Below are 24,247 nucleotides of genomic sequence, written 5' to 3'. Positions count from 1 at the left end.
CACATGATTTCGAGTGCAATTTGGGATAAATCAGCACGAGTAAATTTTTCAAAGGCTAACCAAATTGCACAAGCCCGTATAGCGAGTGCAATTTGTAGTCTTTGAAAAATTTACGAGTGCTGATTTATACCAAATTGTACGTGAAAAATCATGTTATTACTTAATAATAATATACATACAAATTGAAAATTTTTACTTGAAGTGGATGACAAACACAACGTGTTCAGTGGCTTACCTTTCCGATTCGTTCTTAAACATAACGGAATTGCCGAGCTTTGTAAAATCCAGATACCGCCAGGGAATTTTAAAGCTCTCTGCCATGCATTATCAGTAGCTTTTATCCTTATTCAGTTGTATTGGTATGGGCTGAAAAGTCCAACTTCAATTCACGGTTGTAATCCCTCTTCTTTACGAGCCGTCGCGTAAGAAAATCCACGATTGGTAGCTTTCAGTAGTTTCGTAAGGCCTCTCTTGTGTTGTACAAACGTCCAATTCCTAGTACTTTGGTTTATATACTTATAACTTCCGTTAAATCGGTCAAACTTTTCATGAATCGTTATGTTTTTGCTCGATTTTTGCTCTCTCAAACACTCCGACATCGGCCGCCATTTTGTTTTGGCGCGCTTTCCGACTTTCCTGTCAATCAATTTTATTTCAACTTTCTGCACTCAATTTCAACTTTTTGCACTCAATTTCAACTTTCTGCACTGTTTGGGATTGATGGACGTGCTCTCGGCCAATGAGCATGCAGAAATTGTTGTATGTATATTATTACATCAGAAATAAAATGCGAGCCGTCCACATAAACAAAACAAGACAAGAGGAAACAAAAGAAATAGGAGATGTCAGGAGCCCATGGCACAAATTAAAAGAAAACCACAGGACACAACCGTAATAAAATAAAGTATTTGGCAAATAGTTTATTTAGGTGGTAAACCGTAAGACGGTCTGAGTTATAATTTTCAATTTGCCTCGCAAGGGAAACAGCCCATTCTGGGAATGCGCTTACAAACGAAAATACGAGATATGAAATATGTTAAAGTAACTTACATGACAAGGAAAGGTAACTGAAAATCACCACTTAGGAGTGATATAATGATATCTCTGATGATAAAACTACTAATCCCAACACAAGGTTACTCAAAATATATCGGTCAGTTTTCAAATCACATAACCCAGTGAAGACCAGGTGGAACCTCGATATAACGAAGGGCCAAGGGACTGGCAAAATATATTCGCTATAACGAGGTTTCGTTTTTTATATCGAGGTTCTTTTCTATATATTATACTATTACTGGGGCAAAGTATATCGTTCTTTATATATCGAGGACTTCGCTATATAGAGGTTCATTAAATCGAGGTTCCACTTTGTATGCGAATTTGGTATAAACTGATATTACTTTTTTTTTCAAAATAGATTAAATATTAGTTATACTGCACCATTCAGTCTTCTTGTATTTGAAAACTGCGATAGTGTGCTTGCTATGGCCAAAGTTAATGCCAACAATCACTAAATCAGTCCAAAGTACTTAACTCAACCACTCACTAACGGTTGTCCAGGCTAAATTGTTGAATTGAATGTATGCATCGAAAACATCAAAAACACGAATAAATCCACACATCATCATCATCATCATCATCGTTCGAGGTTCCAAAAGAACCATCTCAGTTACATTTCCACCTGTAAAAGGAACTTTTTCATTGGGGGCTCCAACGGAGGAACCAGACCATCCGGGCCCCTTCGTTTGAAAAAATTAATTTAATACAATTGTTCAATTAGGTCGTTTTAAAAACCCGCTGCATACATTATTGTTTTTTGTTCAAAGGTTGGAATCAAAACTGTCATTGTTTCTTACTCATAATGTTTGTCAAAAGTTAGATTATAGTTTCTATAAACCATGCTATTTTCTTGCTAATAATTAGATGAATCACTGCCGAAGATTTAGGGTTAAACAAGTTCTTTAGTCGTCTGGTTTCACCGAGCCATTCTGCACGGCTCCATTCTCTACTGCTCCGCCCGTTGGTGGTTTCTTCTTCTTCAATTCCTTTTGTAAGCGGCTCATATCAGCAAACACATTCCTTTTGAGGACAGCCGAGGCAGTGATCACACCACTGGACATTGCACCGGCGAACCCACAGCTGAGGATATCCTGTCCACTGAGATACAACCCGGGGATGGAGGTATTCGGTCGGAGCTTTATAGCAGCCCAGGGACTAAACCTGTCCACGTGATGATCAATTCCGTAGATTTCTCCGCGGGGCGCTGCAATATAATACCTGTTACTCAACGGGCTCCCGACATCAAAGAAATCAACGCGATCACGGACTTGGGGGAAGAACTTGCAAGTTTGCTCCCAGATGCGCTTACCGATACGGTTTTTGATCTCTTCATACTCTTCGCCACGCTTCATAACCCGCTCGTTCTCCCAGCGTTCAAACCACTCGTATGGAGCTAGGGTAATGATTGTGCAGGTCGTTTTACCCGGATGGCGATTCTCCCACTCGGGATCCTTGGTGGAGGGGAAAGAGATGAAAAGGATTGGGACATCTGTAGTGCCGGCAGTGGCAGCGTCCAATTCAAGGAACTCTCTGGTACTTTTATCAAGGTCGTTGTCGGTGAAGGCCCATACATTAGTGGCCTTGAGACCAAACTCTTCTTTGGTCCCCTTTAGACCAACATACACTGACATGGCCCCAAAGCCGTGACGCACAGCCTTGGTTTTCAACAGGGCCTTGTCTGCTGTGGGCTTCTTTTCATTCAACAGCCTCTCAAAAGTGTTGTAAATACCTGCAGCTGATATCACAACTGGGGCGTGAACATCCACGTCACCGCCACTTTTTTCAACACGAACACCTAAAAATGACAGAAGTAGAGGTCAACATTCATTTTCTCCCTACTCTGGTGCTTGGGGGAAGAACTTGTTCCCCAACCACTAACCGCGACTTCGGGTATACGGGAACCTTACCTTATTCTTGTACCCTATGTGGGTTGGAACGACAACAGTTTTTCAAAGTAACTTGTTTTTTCGACTATTTCGCTTGTTTACAAGCAGAAGTAGGAGATTAGGAGTGATGTGGGCAAAATTTGGAACATTCTTGTCTACTCTCAAGGGACTTTTTTAATTTCTCAAGGGACTGTTTTAATTTCTCAAGGGAGTTCTTTCCGCTTAGTGGGCGATGAAAGGGTCTCTTATTATTATTGCGTCAACACTTCCGATCTCGTGTTAAAGACGTGACTTGTCACATATTCCGGTGTAGGTGATGAAAGGGTTTGTCATTAGTATTGCGTCAACACAAATTGGGTTCAAATTGCGGCCTCGTGAAAAAGCATTAAAAACGCTAACAAAATTACAGAATTCAGACTACTACAGAGAACCTTGAAAGAAACTTTGTTTAGAATTTATTTTTAGTTTGGATGAAGTCAAGAAATGTGTTGACAAGCGGCAGAGTATCGAAATTTTTCGCACCGTGCTGTACTGCACGGCAGAAATAATTATCCACATGTTCATGTTGAAAGCGAAGTTTTAATTTGAGCAGCCGGCTTTTGAAGTCAATTGTACACTAAATGGATTTACCGATCGTTCAAAAAATTACAGACAACCTTGAAAGAAACTTTGTTTAGAATTTATTTTTAGTTCGGATGAAGTCAAGAAATGTGTTGACAAGCGGCAGAGTATCGGAATTTTTCGCACCGTGCTGTACTGCACGGCAGAAATAATTATCCACATGTTCATGTTGAAAGCGAAGTTTTAATTTGAGCAGCCGGCTTTTGAAGTCAATTGTACACTAAATGGATTTACCGATCGTTCAAAAAATTACATCCAAGTTCAAAGCAATAACAGTACATTACCATTTCGTTTTTAAAAGATTTGATAAGCTGCATTTAGTCAGTGTTTTGAATTCAAAACGCATTTGTAAGCACCATTACAGCATGGCGGCGGTGGAAGGAAAGATAAATCCTTCATCAACAATGTTTTAGCACTCTGTAGTCCATGGTTTTCCGTTTTAAGGCCACTTTAAAATTCTATATTTCTCCTTATCGTTTTAAGTCCCAAAGATGGTATTTTTCTTGTTGGTTTTCAAAGCCTGGTGAGACCGGTACAAGCAATTTGGGGGTGGTTTCCAATGTTTGGGTCAACATAACACTGGGGAGCTGGTGTTAAAGACGTGACTTGTCACATATTCCGCTGTAGGTGATGAAAGGGGCTCTCATTAGTATTGCGTAAACCCTTTCGGGTTCAAATTGCGGCGTCATGGATTGAAGATAACTGTAATTTTTGCATACGCAAGCCAAATCGGTCATAAACTGTCTAAAAACGTTTTGTTCTTTGTATTAAAAGGAAAGTTCTTGGAGAGTGCGTTTTATCCATTAGTACCAAGTTATCAGTACAAAGATACGCACGTTAATGCTTTAGTTTGGCAAGAGTGAAGTTAATGAAATAACATAAACGGATACAAATTCCAGTGGTTTTTAACTGTTGCGGAGTGGAGTGGTTTTCAACGGTTTACGAAGTTTAAAGGAGCAATAGAGCTCTATCTACTGCTCAATAAATTTGTTTTCAATAGCACTGAACTTGACAGTTGTCATAAACTTTTCTTCACCGTTGGAAGAATTCACTCTGGAAAAGAGACAGATGTTCAGTGGAGCAAGAGAGTTACCTTGAGTGCTAAGTGAGTACAATCTTGCGTTGATTGTTTGTATGTGTCATGTGGTACAGATGTTTTTTCGATAAAGTTATCGCTACATGGTTTCGCTTTTAGTCTTTGAAGTATTTCCGCACTGCGGTTGGTAAGCGAGTGGGGAAACATCAACGCAGTTGCAGTATCTGGCAATTCTCATTTATGCTCGTGATTTTTGCCATCAGTAACTGGTTAACTCATTTGCCATCGTTTGCCAAAACGTACAATTTTTAAAGTGCTACGCTTTTCGTTCTTTTTTTTCTCTCACTTCTGTTATGTTCAATTTTTTTTAACACGTGTTTTCTTTTGTTCTGCCGTGTTTATTTATAGCCGTTTACGCTATTCCGTTGTCTTAGTTGTTATCAATGCTGACACACCCCTTGACACACCAGTTGAGATAAAATTCTCCCGTTATATGCTAAGCTGCGCTAAAGAAGTTTTTTTTTCTTTTTAGAGAGATAAGCTACCACTTTATTCCATTTCTACGGTATGATACATTCTATGAATTTTTGGTATGGCAGTTTTAGTATTTAATCCTGAATTTCCTTAGTATGTTTTCGTGAGCGATGCTTTTGAATTTACACAATGGACGCACAGCAAGATAAAACGAATTTCCGGTAATTGTTTGAGTACATAGGTAGGTGGTGGAAAACACGGATCCTGCTTCCCAAAATCCGTAACCGGGTTTACATTACGTTTTTGACGTAGGGTATAAGCAAGCCCGACAGTTTATAAATTTCAGTTAGAAACTAAACAGATGAAGTCTTCTTTTTAAGTTATCACCCAAGATTTTATTCTTTCTTATAATTTGAAACAGATTTTTGGTCTAATTAGACCGTAAATCGCCAAAAAATTTTTAATTCGCGTTACTTCCGTTCTCCTCCAAATTTGGTATACAGGAAGTGAATTTTATCCGCCAATTACCTAGTGATTCCGGCCAAGAAACTTTAATGTGCCTTACATGACGATTTTTGCAGAAGTTATTCCTTCAGCAATGGGGGTCAGCAATATGGCGGTCTCGGTCTAACGAGCTTTAATAGGGTTTAAAAGCTCGTTAAGATGGTCTTTGAGAAGGAATTATGATCTGAAACGTTTTTCGAGTGTCAGAGAAAGTTACTTGGAGATTTGGGTCTATATTCGAAGCTAGAAATTGAGGTAAATTATCTTTCTTGTTGCTTCGCACGTGTTTCGGTCTGTTGCGTATGCTGTTGAATAACTTGTGTCTGTTTTTTACATCCCATCGCCCCGGGCAGCTGAAAATTTGAACACGATATTATTCATAGAACGCCCCTCAAACTGCTCAAGGCTGCTTAATCGGCAGAGAAAACGGAACAATCGATACTCACCAAGAACTATGTCGGTCAAGCTGGTTATCCTATACGTAGTTATTCCATAAAACGCTGGTTATAGATAGCCACACATTAGCTTTGGGCAGAGCGCGCTGTTCAACTGACTCAAAATCGTTCACATGCTCATATTACATACACCAAGAACATATTACACTCACCAAGAACTATGTCGGTCAAGCTGGTTATCCTATACGTAGTTATTCCATAAAACGCTGGTTATAGATAGCCACACATTAGCTTTGGGCAGAGCGCGCTGTTCAACTGACTCAAAATCGTTCACATGCTCATATTACATACAGAAAAGAAAGAGACCTGTTTTGCCTCTTCAGTGACAGCAGAATAACCGACGGAAACAATAGAAATAAAGTCAACAATTACTTTTTATTGTTTACAAATACAAGTTAGTCAGTTATTAAATTCTCGTTTATAAATCCGCGCGTCGTTTTCTTCTGTTTTAGCCAGCAGAAGGTTTTGGTTCATTTTCCCCAGGTACCATCGATATTTTGTAAAATCTCAGCAAGTTTTCTCCAAGGAAAACCGTCCCAGCAAGCGAACAGTCTCATTCCTAAATTTGCCAGCCAGCTCAAGTTCAGGTTGCAGAGCGGAAATTTTGTGGAGCGGTTTCGTTGGGTTCTTCTGCGTATGAATAGATAAAATTCCAAATGGTACAAAATGCTCTTTGGATCACCCTTTTTTTTTAGATTGAAAACCTCGCTTGTATCAAAAATTATGTGTCTTTAATGATTTATTTGGAAATGTAAAGTTTTAATACTTTGCCATGGTTTTTGAGATGCAATCCTTGTGTTTACGCAGTACAATTTATTGGTAGTTAATTTGAAATTCGGTCGATTTTTCTCAGGTTTTCAGCCGGACCCCGATTAAACGCCGGCTTCAAATAAACGCCGGGTCTCTGAGGCCAAGTTTTAAATAAACGCCTCCGTCGTTTATTCGGGATCCCGGCGTTTAATCGAGGTCCCGGCGTTTATTTAAGTCGATCCAATAAGTGAAGATATTCACTAGAAAAGCACTGATATGACGCGTACTATATGGTATACGGCTGTTGTTATTTTAATAAATGTTTAACGAATAAGTCTGGCGTAACATTAACTGCGGTTTATGACGTACAACAACACAAAATTGAAAATATAGTAATAGTTCGTATAGTGTGATCGTCCGGGTGAGAGTAGTTCTGAGAAGAACTGTTGTTGGTGACTGACGTTTCGACAACCTGAGCGGAAGTCATCTTCAGAGTCAAGTGAAAAGTTGTTGTCAGTCGATGATGTTATAAGTCTGGTCCGTTGAAGCTGATTGGTCAGTTAAGCCGTGATGTTGTTGGCTGTAAGACTCGTGTAAAGTTTGTCATCAGTAATTGGTCAGTTTCGATCCGTCTATTGTTAGTCTAATTAAGTCGTTCTGTTCCGTCTATTGTTAGTCAAATTAAGTCGTTCTGTTGGCGGTTCGTTTGTCGCTTCTCTTTACGTCGTGAATAAGTCGTTTGTAAGGTGCCGGTAGTTGTTGACATCTGTTGATAGGCGTCTGTTCTAAGTTTGTGTACCAGCTTTCCAGAGTCAGTCGTTGAAAATAGTTAGTACTGTAGGTTAAGCATTCAGCAGAGTCCCAGTCGATTTTGTGTTTAGTAAGTCGGTGGTGTTCAGAAATGTGATTGTTGACATCACCATTTCTCGTCGCTCGTTTGTGTTCAGTCAGTCTCGTGGTCAAGTTTCTACCGGTCTCTCCGATGTAGGAGGCCTGGCAGTCGGAGCATTTGATCTTATAAATCGCTCCCTGTCTGTTGTTAGGTTCGTCTCTGTCTTTAACGTTGGTCAGTAAATGTCGTAACGTTGTTATAGGTTTGTGAGCTACACGGATATTGTAGGGTTGTAGGATCCGCGCAATAGTCTCAGAAGTGCCCTTGATGTAGGGTAAAGTCGCTGTAGTAACAGATGTCAGATTTCTGTCAGTTTCAGTAGTTCTGTGAGTGTTGCGTCTAATAAAGTCAGTATTGTAGTTGTTCTTGTGGAAAACGCGGTCAAGGTATTTGTTTTCGTCAGATAAACTGTCTGGTGTGTCACAAACTAGTTGCGCTCGTCTCGTCAAAGTCTTGATAGTCGTAGCTTTGTGGGAAGTCGGGTTGTAGGATGTTTCGTCCAGTAATCTGTCGGTATGCGTCGGTTTTCTGTACACTGTAGTTCGTATTTTGTTGTTGTCGCGGCTTACCAGACAGTCAAGAAAAGGAAGTTTTTCGTTTTCTTCGATCTCCCTGGTAAACTGAATGTAGGCGTTCTGTTCGTTTAGGTGTTTGTGAAAGTCGTCGATTTCGTCTTTGTGTACGGCGGTAAAAGTATCGTCAACGTAGCGTAACCAGAGCGGTATCGTTTGTCGGCAAGTTGCAAGGGCGCGTTCCTCGATGTTTTGCATCACAATTTCTGCGACAACAACGGAAACCGGCGACCCCATGGCTGTTCCGTGCAACTGCTTGTAGTGTTTTCCGTTGTACTGAAAGTAAGTCGATGTAAGGCAGAGGTTCAGTAAGTCCATAATGTCTTCAGTCGGTAGCGGTAATGTAACAGTAGATTGTTGAATAGCGGTCTCGGTGCACTGTAGAGCCAATTGAAGTGGAATACTGGTGAACAGTGATTTCACATCAAAAGACACAAGTTTGTAGTCGTCAGGTATTTGTACAGTCTTGATGGCGTCAATAAAGTTCTCAGTAGATTGTAGTTTACGTCTGGATTCGTCTGTCAGAGGTTGCAGTATAGTCGTCAGGTATTTAGACAGTTGGTACGTAGGGGACCCACAGAACGAGACTATGGGTCGCATCGGTATACCCGGCTTGTGCAGTTTCGGTAGTCCGTAAAGTTTCGGTGGTTGCGGTACTGAGCACCGCAGTCGGTAGTAACGTTGATTGTCAAAAGCGTCGGTCTTTTTAAGCGTAAGTAGTTTGTTGTTCAGTTTACGTTGTAGTGCAGGCGTCGGGTCACGTTTAAGTACTTCGTAGGTTTGTTTGTCGTTAACAAGTGCGTCCATTTTGTGATAGTAATCAGTCTTGTCCATAACAACAGTAACGCGTCCTTTGTCGGCTGGTAGTATAACAATGTTGTCGTCGGTTTTCAGTCGTTTCAGTGCTTGTTGTTCGTCTTTAGTCAAGTTGCTGTTAGGTATGGAGGCTGACTGTATCGTGGAAGCAATTCTGCTTCTGATGTTATCCTTGGCTGGTTCCGATAAATCTCGCTGACGAGACAGAACCGCCTCAACACTAGATACAATAGTCTCGGTCGGTATACGTTTAGGTGTCACTGAGTGTTTCAGTCCGTATGAGAGTACCTGCGTCTCAGTTTTGTCTAAGGGACGGGAAGAAATATTCCTGACCCAGTTTTCGTCAGTTTTGTGTCGCTTTTTGTCTTTGTTGTGTTGAAGTCGAGTCAGTTTTTGTTCGTGTTCAGTGCGAACACGGTCTGTCGTTTTGTTGGCACGTCTGTCGGCAATAGTCGTAATAGTGTCAAGTAAGTTAGACTGAACACAAACGAGCGACGAGAAATGGTGATGTCAACAATCACATTTCTGAACACCACCGACTTACTAAACACAAAATCGACTGGGACTCTGCTGAATGCTTAACCTACAGTACTAACTATTTTCAACGACTGACTCTGGAAAGCTGGTACACAAACTTAGAACAGAGGCCTATCAACAGATGTCAACAACTACCGGCACCTTACAAACGACTTATTCACGACGTAAAGAGAAGCGACAAACGAACCGCCAACAGAACGACTTAATTTGACTAACAATAGACGGAACAGAACGACTTAATTAGACTAACAATAGACGGATCGAAACTGACCAATTACTGATGACAAACTTTACACGAGTCTTACAGCCAACAACATCACGGCTTAACTGACCAATCAGCTTCAACGGACCAGACTTATAACATCATCGACTGACAACAACTTTTCACTTGACTCTGAAGATGACTTCCGCTCAGGTTGTCGAAACGTCAGTCACCAACAACAGTTCTTCTCAGAACTACTCTCACCCGGACGATCACACTATACGAACTACTGATACTCCTGGGTTCAAACCATTTACTTTATTAAAATATAGTAATCTTAGTCAATGTTCCGGCATGCTCTTTTTGTTTTTTACGCACTCTCTTTCTTTTGTTGTAGTGCTCGCTGTCACTAAAATCGCGAGGATCCCTCCAGCGTTACCAGTTGTTTTAGCCTTGTCAAAAATTGTGCTTTCTGGGTGGAAATCGCGCATTGAACAGTAATAGGGACTTCAAGGCCGCCTTGTTTTTTGTTTGCACAAAACTGATTACAGTATACACGGGCCGTATGTAATGCCGTATGTATGAGAAAAACGGACATAATTTGAGGTCGGGTCCAAGGGATACAACGTCCCGCCACGACAAACTGTTTATGGGTCTCGAAGAATGTGAAATAATAAATCAACTTAAAAATGATTGAAAATTTTACTTCATAAATAAACGCCGGACCCCGATTAAACGCCGGCTTCAAATAAACGCCGGGTCTCTGAGGCCAAGTTTTAAATAAACGCCCCCGGCGTTTATTTGAGAAAATACGGTAGTTTTCATCTAAGAAAAAGGAAAATGTATTGTTGTAGTTCCAAATTTGTAAAGTGATTGAATTTTTTTTTTGGAAACTTGATAACTTTTACATAAGCCGGTGTGTTACTCTTAAAAACAAAATGTTTTGCTCGTTAATGTGATATTGAAACTTTAACTGCTGTAAATAAGGTTTGAGTTATTAAATAAAACATGCATCATGGTCTTTTGTGTATTTTTATGTTATAAGAAGGGGTTAAAATTTTTTCATTTTTTGAGCTTTCTTTTTTGGCTTGTTACTTTTTTGTCAGTTAATTTGTTAAACACAATAACACTTTGAAGGACAAAAAGGATTTCAAAAACTCAACAACAAAATTTAACAACAAGGCGTTTCCTATTGTTACCCCATCCAATTACTAAACCCGCCCAACAAACCTTAACTTTGGCGATAAGATGACAACAACTACTTTCCATGTGGTATAAGAGAACACGTAGCTCATCTCACAACAGCTCACCTTGAGCAGGGTTTGACTTGGATAAATTACCTTAATAGAAACCCCTTGTTCTTGTGATTCCATTAGAAATTTCTCAGTACAAACTTATTAACTTCAGGAACTTTCATTTCCCTTTTAACAGCTTTCTTAACTTACTTCGGCTTTATGCGTTTCTTTATCTCGAACCTATGCCCCACTTCACCCTAACCCCCCCCCCCCCCCCCCAAATAATCATTATTCAACGCCTTCTTTACCTTAAATTGGCGTATTTTTAATTGAAATGGTTCTTTGTTTTGGTAGCTGTTGTTGCCACTTTTTAAAATGTTTCACACTTCTGCGTTTTACAAAATTCACACATACTGCATTTTAAGAAAATACGTCAATGCGCATTTTACAATGTTCCTCCCATCAACCGTACCGTTCCACCGTTCCACCGTTCCTACATTCCTAATAATAAACTAACCAGAATATCCAGGACAACACAAATTTACATATTTCAACACTTGCACTCCTAAACAAAGTGAAAAGCCTAATTCACCCTTTAAAAAGAACTACTCCATACCACAATTGACTGCCAACAGATAAACCATAGCAAAATAGTCGTAGTCTCACAGAGACCTTTGATTTTACAAGGCAATCTTATTTTGCAAGAAAAGTTTGAAAACTCCATCAAGCTTCAGTCAATACCTTTTAAGGAGGAACTTGATAAATGGAGGGGGGGGGGCTGATAAGTAAGAGGGGGGCTTATTTCAAACCATATGTACGTTATGGCACATACAAAAGAAATAAAAGTAAATTTGAGGATGAAGTCTTAAAACTACATGTATAAAGTTACCTTGTATTATATTTCATGCACCGTAGTAATTCGATAAAGTGCCCTGGTCACTGATTAAATTTTTGGACCTTGAGAGTGGGCGCTCTTTTGAGGTGGGCACTTACAGTGTATTTGAGGCTGGTCAATCATTAAATTTTCACCATTCTCAGGAATTAGTAATTTTGCAACAAAACAATTAAAAATTAATAATAAAATGATGTGAAGATGTACCAGTGGGACATATTTGGAAGCTAAAAGTGAGCTTGTAGTGCATGTGCTAGCCTGTATTCTGCAGTCCCCCACAGGCTAGACATGTATGTTCCAATGGAACTGTCTTATTATGATGATAACAAGGTTTCTGTAAAAGTTACAGGATCAAGAAGGCGTAAGAATGGACTTGTTGTCCCAGGAGCATTCAAAGCAGGAACACTAAGCAAGCCATTGCTCAGAGAGTACCAGTTAAGACTGGGTGCTTATTGACTTTTTCTAAATTCAGGGTGGGCTCTTATTCCCTGTAGGTAAGAAATGTTAACAAGTGCCCAACCTTGAAAAAAAAAACCTCCCACTCTCAAGGTCCAAAAATTTAATATGTGTTCAGGGCACTTAATCAAATATTAAATGCTGTATGTATCAAAAAAAAACTTCATTAGAGAAAAAAATTCTGTTCAGTAATTATAAGGTACATTTAGTTGACTTTTAATCAAAAGTTGTATTTTTAATGCCTTGACGCTCACAAAAATAATTTATGGCCCAGCCAGGTTTGTAAAAATATACCGTAAAATTCCGGTTATAGGCCCCCCCGCTTATAAGCCCCCCCGGATATAAGCCTCCCTCTGCTGAATGACAGTACTGAACAGGCCTAAATGTTGCTTTATTATGTGTTTTTAACCTAAAAACGTATTTCGCTCAACACTCCCGTGGCTCGTTTTGAAACGTTTTTTTTTTAATTCCGCTTATAAGCCCTCCCGGATATAAGCCCCTCCGCTTATAAGCCCACCCAAAACCCCTTACGAAATTGTATAAGCCCAGGGCTTATAACCGGAATTTTGCGGTATACTGTCATTGATAACAGGCATTATTTTCTGAAAAAAGGGACAAAATAATTGTTAGACTGTTCACAGCCCCCAATTTTTCTGTGAGGTCATAGAGATTAAATGTTGAGTGCAATGGGCCGCCATCTAGGTTCCTGAACGTGAGCAAAAACTGGAGAGAGTGCAAAACGCACGTGGGTAGGGGTGCCACCCTATGAACACCTCACATCCCTATCCACGGGTTTTAGTACTCTCCCCAGTTTTCGCTCCAATCAGGAACCAAGATGCGGCCCTTCTAACTCCATGATCAATATCTATGACTTTACAGAAAAATAGGGGGCTGTGTGAACAGTTTAGACAAATAGAGACTGAGACAATTATTTGTACCACAACACCTTACCTTGAACTCTACCCGTGTTTTCATCTACAAGAATCTTGGAGACCATTGCTCGTACAAGCACTTTCCCACCAGCTTTCTCAATAACAGGGATGATATGAAAAGCAATCTCACTAGCTCCACCAACTGGGTATGATGCTCCAAAGAGGAAGTGGTTTACAAGTAAAGCATGCATGGCAAAACTACCTTCCCCAGGCAGGGTTCCTATGAGAAAAAAAAAAACACTTTTTACCTTCTTTTGACTAAAGATTAATATACTGTCGAGGCTCTCTTTACAGATACATCTCCATAATACGGACAACTCCCTATTTCTGACAGTTCGCTTGGTCCAAAAGAGACCAAAATTCATATAAACTCTACCTGACTGTAATACAGATGTACCTCCATCTTATGGATGCCCTTCCCTGTCCCTTTGTTGTCGATATTAAACTGTACAAACTGTTACTGATACATGATTACAAGGAATGTCTAGTGAAAGCCCCCTATTCCATGATTACAAGAAAGCCCCCAATGCAATACCACACGATGGACTGTATATTGACTATATATACTAGTTATGCAACGCTTTCGAGTGGTGTACTATGGAATATCCCACGAGTCACTTGTACTTTCTCGGTATACACACGAGCCTTTAGGCGTGTGTATACGAAGAAAATACAAGTGACAAGTGGGATATTCCATAGTATACCACGAGAAAGTGTTGTGTAACTATTTTATACCATGCCATAGAAAATACGCTTACTAAATTTCGTCGAGAATACCATCGCAGCGCACGATGGGAAGGTTGGGTTGAATACCGTCGAATATACAACGGCTTTCCTGTATTCTGATTGGCTGTATTTTCTATGGCATGGTATAAATAGGGTAAGGACATGAGCATGCAAGGTTGAGTCTGCATTTGAGCCCACTGGCCCATCAGGCCAGAGGTTATCCCGGTTTCTCTAGTATTAAGCGACTAGGAGTATTTCTACTTCCCCCTGGATGAGATGCTTATCCATCGCAGGTTACCCCAGCATTGCACTTGCCAGTTCCCATTTATAAACGTGGATGTAATAATTACAGTTTATCAGTCATGAGTGACCGTATTTCATTGGGATATCCAAACACCGAGAAGAGAGTTGAAAATACAATGCACAGCGGCAAGTATTTTTGACGAAATTCAAGGTGTTTGGATAGCCAATGAAACACTGTCTCAAGTGTTTGATATGATAATTATCTTCTCAATCGAAACAAAAACTACGGAGTAAACCGAAAAATAAAATCGTAAAAATCTATGCTAATTAAGACAGGGTATCCAAACCTCCTTCACGGTTATGATTTGCTTTGTTTAAATTTGATGAATTACAAATGAATTTGAGAAAGAGAGAGACACTATGAGAGTAAAGTGTCACGCCAATGACACATTACATTGCCCCAGCCATGGCTCGAACCCGGATTGCTCGATCTGGAGTCCAGTGTGCAAAGAACTCTAGCCCTCTCCCCCCCCCCCCCCCCCCCCCACAACTGGTCTCTGATGAAAAAAAAAAAACATTGATTGGTCCCCTGAGCAGTCTAATCCAAGTAGGCTCTAACTGGACTCTGACGAAAAGGAAGATTGATTGCTTCCCTGAGCACTTCTGATCGTCTGTAAATGAACAGTGCGTATATTAAGAATGGAGCTGATACATAGTCCCCCTGTTAAGGGTCATCCAAGTGGGTAAGAACATAAGTATGCAAGAAACTCTATTAAATGCCCTCTGCCCTGAAACTGGTCTCTGATGAGAAGGAACACTGGTTGTCCCCCTGTGCAGTCCAGTAAGATAGACTGTACTTGTGTATAGCATTTTGAACAATTCCCAGATTTTTCTCAGGGTCAATGAAGTGGGCAGGCACCTGAGCATGCAATAAAATCCTAGTTTAAATATAAATTAGAAGTTCTCATATTGCATACTAAGTGTCATGGTGGTCACAAATCAATTCAAATCACAAAATAATTGTTACACAACAATGAATGAATGATACAAAATCTGGCTAAATATTAGTTGAGTATAATATGTATTTATAGGTTTAAGTACAGTCGAAGCTCTCGTAAGCGGACACCCTCGGGAAGCGAAAAAAGTGTCCGTAACTGGAGCTGGCCGCTTACGAGAATGGTTCTCGTACGCGGCCACTAGCGATGTAGGGGAAAGATGGCCGCTTACGGGAGCTTGCCCAGCTAACAATAAATGCAATCCCGTATTGAAATACAAAACAATACCGCCGTATTAAGTGTCATTAATTTTCTTGGTTTATTGCGCCCTATACTGTACAACGTACGATATAATGACAATAACTGAACGATAACTCAACAGTATTACAGTGTATACTTATGTACAGTACTTGACTTTCCCGTAGTCATTTTTAAAAACAACAAATTATAATTGGAACCAACATCAACATGATTAACATTAACAGACTCAACAAAACGTAGCGATGGTCCTTTGAAATGACACCGGACGTGAATGACGGCAAAACAAACACTGAGATAAGGAACTGTTATTACTATTAAATCATTGTGACGAACGGCGGTGTAAAGTTGATTGATAAAAACAAGATACAGAGGTTGTTAATAGGATTTTCTTTGGGGTGTCCGCTTACGGGAGCTTAAAAACAAAGAAAAAGTCTAAGTCGTAATCTCTGAAAGTGTCCGCGGCCGCTTACGGGAATGTCCGCTTACGAGAATGTAAAATTACAGAGTTTGTATGGGAGTTAAAAACGGGAATTGAACAAGGCGTCCGTAAGTAGAGCTGTCCGCTTACGAGAGTGTCCGTTAAGAGAGCTTCGACTGTATATGTATATATTTAACTCTGAAAAGCCTCATCAGGGATGGGTTAATAAAATTTGTATTGTATGTACTTCCACACACACCAAAAAAAAAAATATTGTTTACATTTTCATTGCCCGGGTAATGAAATATGACATTGTGGCTCAGGAACATTATCTAAGCCTGATGAGCTCCACCTCTATCTATTAAATGACTGCCTCCACTTGCCCCCTCTCCCTCCTCCCCCCCCTCCCTCCCACCCCCCCCCCCCGGCAATCTTGTAATACCAAAAATTAACATGTCCCTAGGGGCTTAGCACAGGAAATATGGATACATTTGTTGTTTGTAAACTCATACCATAGTCTCCAAAATTGTAGGCCAGGACAGTTTGCAGATCTTTATCATCAGTGAGTTCTGCTAGCACTTCAGCCACTGATCTTTTGGAATGCTTAAAGAACTTGGTCATCCAGTCAGCAATTCCAGTCTTGAACATAAACATCGCAAGCCATTCAGGCATGAGTTTGAAGGCTACATACCCTGGCATGGATTTACGCACTTCCTACAAGGAAAACAATTATATCACATTGTAAATTATACCTTTATAAAAAAAAATGTTGACAGCATAGTATCCAGAAAGTAAAATTAGGGAAGTAGGCAGCTGGTTTGAGAAACTAACTGTTAGAAAGAAACTCTTTCGTTATTTCAATTTAATGAGTGAAGCAAAACAAATGAGCCAATGCTTTCTGCCTGTTGTAAGGGCTTATTGAAAGCAAAGCATGTAATATTTTAAATACATTTTTATTTTCGATCAATTGAAAACAGCTTACCGGTTTAAGTGAAAATGTAGGGGTTTAACGGTTTACAAAATAAATGTAACACAGAAATAGATCGAGTAGAATCTTTAAGGCTTGCTGTTTCTTTCAATTAGGAAATAATAATACCGGTCCAGTAATTTATACACCTGGATGGAGAGAGGCACTATGAGAGAAAAGTGTCTTGCCCAACAAGAGCTCAGAGCTCAAACCTGGACTCCTCAATCTGCAGTTCAGCGCACTAACCATTTCACCAGCCACTCTTCTCTTAGCAGATAGAAATCTAAATTAAATTGCTGATTTGATTGTCATAATAAACTCTTGGGTTATTATCCCTATTTACAAGTAAGCAAGCTCATAAGTTTTTTGCTCAAAACTTGAAGCTCCAAAGACTTGTTTCTTGATATTTTTGGAAAATCAAGTTTTGAGTTTCGAGATGTGAGTATCAAAACGCCAGGATCTGTCAACTTATTTTTGAGTGGTGCTTACTATATAGCCGCTTACATGAATCAAATGTTCATGTTTTTATCTTTTTACCAGTTTAAACTGCAGATACAAACTACCTACATGCATCTCATAAACCCAATAAGGTCACATTGGTAGGGGCAGTTGCCCTTAACAATTGTTCAGGGCATAAGTTTCTGAGTATTTGACCAGTATGGTATTCATGTCAAGACTTCTTCTAATCACTAAGTCAACAAGGATTTCTTTTTTTTATTTGTTGTTTTTTGTTTGTCTTTTGTTGCCATTGTTGTTTTGACTAACATACAGTATATCAATAATGTAAGACTCACTTTGAGCATGTCCATATACCGATCAATGGCTTTTTTCTCTTTGGGAAAACTTTTATACAACGCCTTCTTGTAATCATCTTGTCGTCCACCACAGACTGGGTATCTTCTTGCATTCTCTGCATCACCAATAACCACAGTGTCATACTGCTTTTCAAGAGGAACCCATTGGAGCTGACCCTCTGTTATCTGCTCCAAGAGGAGTTGCGTTGATCCATTACAGTCCATCTCACCAATGTAATGAATTCCTGTGTCAAATTCATAACCTGCATCATAAGAAAAGAGAATAGAAACAATGTATTTTTAATAACCTTTACTTAACATGTTATTTTTACTCTACATACTCTGCTACGTGCCCAGAGAGATCTTGTTTACACGCTGTAGACAAAACCTCTGACAATAAACTCAAAAGCTTGAATAAGAGTAAAAGAATAATAGAAGAAAAAGTAAAAGAATAGAAGAGCCAAAGTTGTTATTTGGAATGCAAATAAACCTTATTATTATTATTATATTATTATTATTAAGAACAAATCTTAATTGAAAAATTAAGCGTTGCCTGAATATTTAACTCTGCTATGCATTGGTGCCTCAGCTTCTTTCAAGAGTGTATTTCACCAACAGCCATGGCCATTTACCGGTCCTTTTGGACCGGTAGCGCGAAAATTCCTAGAAAATTTGCCTTACTTCCGTTTTCCTCCAAATTTGGAGAACAGGAAGCTGATATAATTAGCCAATTACAGAGCGATTTTGAGCCAAGACACTTGAATGTGCCTTACATGACCAATTTTTCCAAGCGTGACACGTGTTTGTTTAAAAATTCCATCATGGCGGCCGAAGTGGAATGAAGTTAAAACAGCTTTTAACTTGTGAAGATGTTTTTTGAGGAGGAAGTTGATCCAGAAGGTTTTTCAAGTCTCAAACAAAGTTATTTGGACAGTTAGCTTGAAATTCGAAGCGAAAAATTGAGGTAAATGATCTTTTATTTTGCTTCGCACATGTTTGTGTCTGTTTGCGATTTAAGCACATGTTCTGCAAAATGCGACAAAAAGCCGTTCGGATCGCCGTTTTTTTATGTTTAGAAACTCGCCTTTATCATAAACAACTTGTCCTTTGTCGAATTTGGGAATGTAAAGCTCAATTTCTTTGATAATCACTCCTTTTGAAGGGATTATGCAGTCGTGAATAGCCGCACGTAACTTGAGCTCTGATAAGTCATTGCCATGGAAACTGAAATGCGATCCTTCTGTTTACGTAAGGAAAAAAAATAATAATTCATTCACTGTTTGGAATTTTTTCATCCCGTTTTCGGGAGCAATTTTGTCTTAGAACACGGAAAATGATTACTTGGATCTTAAAATTTACCCAGTGGAGCGTTTTTGCACTATTTCAGTTTTGCCTAAATTTTGTGACTTATTTTTACTGATTTTTTGTGATTCAAAATTTTTTTTGAAACGTTTTAAGTATGCATGAAGGAGTTAATATTTTTCCTAGAAAGCATATTTTGTGCCCTTTCAAATGAGATATTGGAGATTTTATAGCTGTAAATACTTTTGGAGTTATTAAATAAAACGTGCGACATGGTCAATTTTGTATTATTTTTGTTGCGACAACAATGAGTTAAACTTTGGTAGTTTGGCGGTTTAAACCAATTGGTAGATTCTAATCCAGAAAATATCCATACTGTACCACGGACAATTTCCATATTTAAGCTCCCCCCCCCCCCCCCCACCTTGCCTTCGGAAAAAATTCCAAAATGCATTATCCTCCCATGCCCTTGGAATTCCATAATCGTTAACCCCAATCCCCACCCCCTTCTGTTCGGATTTTTCATTTTTTCGTCAAGCCCTTTAGAATTCCCGGCAGGATTCGCAAATAAGCCGAATTTGGCGTATTTTACATCAAACTATTTCAAATGACTCGATTTGTACATAGACGGAGTGATTATGACTTCGGAAATCCTGGGATGAAAATGTAAAAAATAATAAGACTTTTCTCCTTACCCTTGTTCAACAGATACAACCTACATTAACTTTACATTGCCCCAAACTGATACAGAACATTAAAACAAGAATATCATGTGATGTACGTGTGTACACTCGGAAGATAAATACTATCGAGTGCACTGAAATATCTGCCATCTTGAATTTGAGCCTTCAGGGTCAGCAATCGCTCCCAATTCCACGTGCTACAAAAATAATGGCGTCTCGAAGCAAAGCAAAAGAGTTTTGCACTTCACTAAAAGGACTAAATATTTTGTGAATCCGCTTTGACAAGAAAAAAAGAGGGAATGATGAAGCTTATCAACGGTAAGGCCTCTGAAGCTTGATGAACAACCCACATTTTATCGGTTTTCTTTTGTACAAAAAATGAACGCAAACACGTCTGATCGATCGATACTCCTCTTGACTTGTATTCTGCTTCTGCAAAGTGGTGGTCAGTTCATGCTTTATATACGAATTGGTTTCAAGGAACACACTCTTTTTTTTTCTCCTGGAAATCCAAGATCTGGAACAACCCCATGCCTTCGGAATTCCAATCATAAGTATCCCACCAATGCCTTTGGAATTCCAGTTCAAAGAACCCCTCTTGCCCTTGGATTTCCAAAAAGCCGTCCGTGGTATGGTATGGATATTTTCTGGAATCGCCCATTATGAGAGTCTGTTTGCAGGTATACATTCCTATTTACACTGTATCTGGCTATTTACAGTCAATAAATTATGGCATTTCGGTCTTTAGAAGAAAAGAAAACTTTTTGCAGCTTAGGAAGAAGAAAATACATGTATGGCAGTTTGTGGAATGCACCACCCCTTATAATAGACCCTCTTCACCCTGAAAATAATCAAAAAATTGAGAGAATTAAATCAGAAGCTTAACTCCAAACTTTTTAAATTTTAAGCTGATACTATTCTTTAAGAAAGAGCTAATGTGTTCTGCGTCTTCCACTGTGGGGGGTGGAGCACTAGTCACTCACTATCAAACTGGCAAAAAAATCAATATCATCCCATTTTATAAACTGGGCCTGCCCCAGACCAGGTTAAAGGTAAATATTAAGGATTTATTCAAAACTTACATAATACAGTACACGATCACAAAGTCGGCTAAAAATTTAAGGAATGCCTAATACCCGAACAAGCAAGAACTGATGTCTGAGCAGGGCTGCAAATAATTTTTTTCACTTGAAAGGACATAATTATGTCCTGACAAGACACCATCTTGGTCGGACAAAACAAAATTGTAGTCGGACATCGCAAAAAACAAAAAGTTGAATATTATTTATTGTTGCCGTAAAATGATTTACGATCAAAAAAATTAATTGTCCGGACATCATGTCCGACCACACTTGGGATTTTGTCGGACATGGGCAAATTGGTCGGCCAATGTCCGATGACTGACTGTTATTTGTAGCCCTGTGTGAGGTCATATGACAAGCACCTGAGTGAGCCCCATTCTCCTTTTTGCGACCATGCAAACTGCAGAAAATCCTTTTATCATTGCATAATATTTTGCATAAGAAATTCACAAAAGGGCAGGAGCCACCATAAATGGGGTGGGAACCAGGAGAAAGCCATTTGGGATTGGGACAAGAAGGAAGTTTAACCACTTTTTTTTTTTAAATAGCCTCTCCTTGGGTGTTCTTCTGCCATACAGAAATTAAAAAGATAAAGCTATTTACAAGAAAGAAAGAAAAAAAAAAAGGTGAAATACATTTTTCATTAAATATTTTAAAAGTATACTATGTACATTACAATTATACAATCATATTTTTAAAGAAACATATTTTTAAAAAACAATCATATTTTTAAAAAACGTTTTTAAAAAACCATCTGTGAACTCAGAATTTGTTTTCTGAGTTCTTTCTCTCCACACATTAATCCATTATTATTTAGATATTAAATTGCCTCTGATATTCCCAGGCAGGACAAGTCATTATATACATGTACATCTTGGCTCCACGGTAGGAGAGCGACCTTTGACCAGTCCTGAGCATAAACCTTGGACTGCCACGCGTGCCCCTAGTCCCCCCCCCCCCCAACCCCCTCCGTCCCCCATCACCCCATACAATACCCTCTCACTTATTTTATTTAGAGATACAAAAGATACAAACATGTGTGGCTAGGTGTTCTGTCGGCCACACAAGACCAAACCAAGCTTACATTATTATTTCATCTTCAAACTATTAAAAGCTTACCTTTGTCGATGAACGTATGGCAGCATCCACCCGCCTGATCATGTTGCTCCAAAACCAAGACTTTCTTCCCCGCCTTTGCCAGGAGGGCTGCAGAGCACAGACCTCCAATACCGCTGCCTATAACGATGGCATCGAGATTCTCTGGAACTTTCCGTGACACAAATCCTTGCTTGAGAACTTTATCCCGGGCCGCTTGGTCCAAAACGCGGGGTTGTGGAGCCCGGCGACAATCGAAGGCAAACGGATTTGCTCCTCGTTTACTGAGCTTTGCACGAACCCTGAAGATAATCAGCGGTATTATTACTGCAACAACGACTGTCAAGGCTATAAAGCTGTAGGATGAATTTGCAAAAAAAGTTACGATGAACTCCACAATTCTTTCTACGAGAGCCATGGTGTATTTCTCAATCTCTGCACTTGACGTTCGCGCAAAGCATCATGGCTCGGATAAATCACCTTGTTCCCAGGCCCTCTCTTCTTTTCCTTCCCCAGCCGACCCCCAAACGTGCTTCATCTGCAATTTTCAAGTGGAAAAAAATTATAATAATGAAAATTATCTGTTTTGAAAAAAAAAAAAAAATGCAGATGGATGTTGGATTGCTTAGTTTGTGAGACGCTTTTCCTTCAGGAATCGAACCCTAAGTTACATATCTCAGAAAGGCTCTATTCGCGCCAGGATCTGCGTGCAACAATTGTTACGGTTATGCAATCGAATCGAACTCGAATGATTCGGTTATTTTCAACTTTTTTTTTTTTCATTCTTTTTAATTATTTATTTATTTAGTTATTTTTTAATACTAGTGAGTAGCACACAGCAACAGATCTTGTCACAATATGTTGGAGGGAATTTTTTTGCATATTACGCTAAATACCGCTTTCCCACAAAATTGTATGCATGATCATGAAATATGGGATATTGTACGAGAATGTCGAAATTGACTGTGTAATGAAGTCTTGACATTGAGATGACTGCGTAACGGTAAACTGGTGAATAGGCGAGAGAAGAAAAGAGTGTTGACAGGAATCTAATCGACAGTGGGAAATCGTTTGTCCGACCACCTACAGGCCACAAAACTGTGGTCGTAATTAGACTTGATAGTCTACAGCAGGGAAGGTATATATTATAACACTAGTATTTATTTTGTAACCGCTTTTAGACTCGATGTTAAACCTCGTCATAACAGTAACAATAATTATATTTCTAGCGGCGCATCGACAGCTCGCATTTCAGCGACTGACGCAACATTTTCGTCAGTATTGTTTAATTGCTTTCGTTAGCCGTGTAACAGTACGTGGTCTTTGCAATTGATCGCCTGGACGTGTTTAAAACTTCGGATGTTTTTCTCGATTTTACCTTTAAAGTATCATCTGTGTCAACCTCTAATCTTAAACAGAAAGATTTTACCTACACTTAGTACTAGTTTTAAAATTAAATTCAAATGTAAATAGCTTAAATAATTGTAAATCGAACAAGAATGATTGAAGTCGAACAAGAGAATGAAAAATAAAAATGGTCATTTCATTTTTCATCGCCCATTTCGCGAAACCACGATAGAGTGACCTTGGGCTCAGAACGGACGATCAGTCACGGTCATGCACTGGCCGGTCATGCAATTTACCACACGTGGCTTAGTTTCCAAACGCTTTCAGGAATTTGTTTTTGGAAAAAAGAAAGGAACGCGGTTTACAGTCACATTTCACTAGAAAAAAAAAGTCATTTCGCAATATTCTCAGGAAAAACGTCGGTTCACGATTCCCAGCTATGAACCAAATCACGTTTCACGACTGATAAAAAAAAATAGCCATGTCAATTCACGGGAGAAGAGGGCCTTTCACCTATCACGAAAAAACTCTTTACCACCCTCCTGTTAGTCCCATGCCAACAGATACTTTTTACTGGGCACACAACGATTACGCTTGGGGTATTTCCTACCAGAACTTCCTTGACACGAACTAGTAATCGAAATATCAGACTTTTCCAAAGCCAGTGGGAAGTACAGAGCAGGAGTTTCTCGTGCATTTCTAGTCGACAGATTAAAAAGCGATGTGACCAACCTATATACACACAAAACAAACGTGACTCTGAACTATGTACACAGAGCAGGAGTTTCTCGTGCATTTCTAGTCGACAGATTAAAAAGCGATATGATGATCTTAAGTACACATGCCAAGTACATGTGACCAGCCTATATACATACAAAACAAACGTGACTTTGAACTATGTACACAGAGCAGGAGTTTCTCGTGCATTTCCTGTCGACGACAGATTAAAAAGCGATGTGACTATCTTAAGTACACATGTCAAGTACATGTGGTCAAACTAAATACAAAAGAGCAT

The 24,247-nt window shown here is 39.4% G+C and overlaps 1 protein-coding gene across 1 annotated transcript; it reads right to left on the bottom strand.

The window, feature by feature from the left end:
- Positions 1-891: 891 nt before the first annotated feature.
- Positions 892-22,339, bottom strand: LOC144660461 (all-trans-retinol 13,14-reductase-like). The gene is made up of 5 exons (XM_078521087.1): positions 21,910-22,339; positions 17,724-17,986; positions 16,475-16,676; positions 13,339-13,539; positions 892-2,854 (listed from the first exon to the last, which is right to left on the bottom strand). Exons 1-5 carry the CDS (start codon positions 22,301-22,303, stop codon positions 1,962-1,964), a joined length of 1,953 nt encoding a protein of 650 aa, XP_078377213.1. The 5' UTR covers positions 22,304-22,339; the 3' UTR covers positions 892-1,961.
- Positions 22,340-24,247: the final 1,908 nt, after the last annotated feature.

The sequence above is a fragment of the Oculina patagonica genome, chromosome 7, assembly GCF_052425735.1.
Source record: "Oculina patagonica isolate OP01 chromosome 7, crgOcupat, whole genome shotgun sequence".
NCBI lineage: Eukaryota > Metazoa > Cnidaria > Anthozoa > Scleractinia > Oculinidae > Oculina > Oculina patagonica.
The sequence above is the reverse complement of the archived record's forward strand: the minus strand, read 5'-3'. Positions and strand labels throughout refer to the sequence as shown.

Bases quoted from the DNA above. Each gene is read 5' to 3' on its own strand.
- LOC144660461 (XM_078521087.1), bottom strand. From the start codon at position 22,303: ATGGCTCTCGTAGAAAGAATTGTGGAGTTCATCGTAACTTTTTTTGCA. The intron at 17,987-21,909 runs GTAAGCTTTTAA...CTTATGATGCAG, and splicing joins CCATACGTTCATCGACAAAG to GTTATGAATTTGACACAGGA. The intron at 16,677-17,723 runs GTGAGTCTTACA...TTTTCCTTGTAG, and splicing joins GGTATATGGACATGCTCAAA to GAAGTGCGTAAATCCATGCC.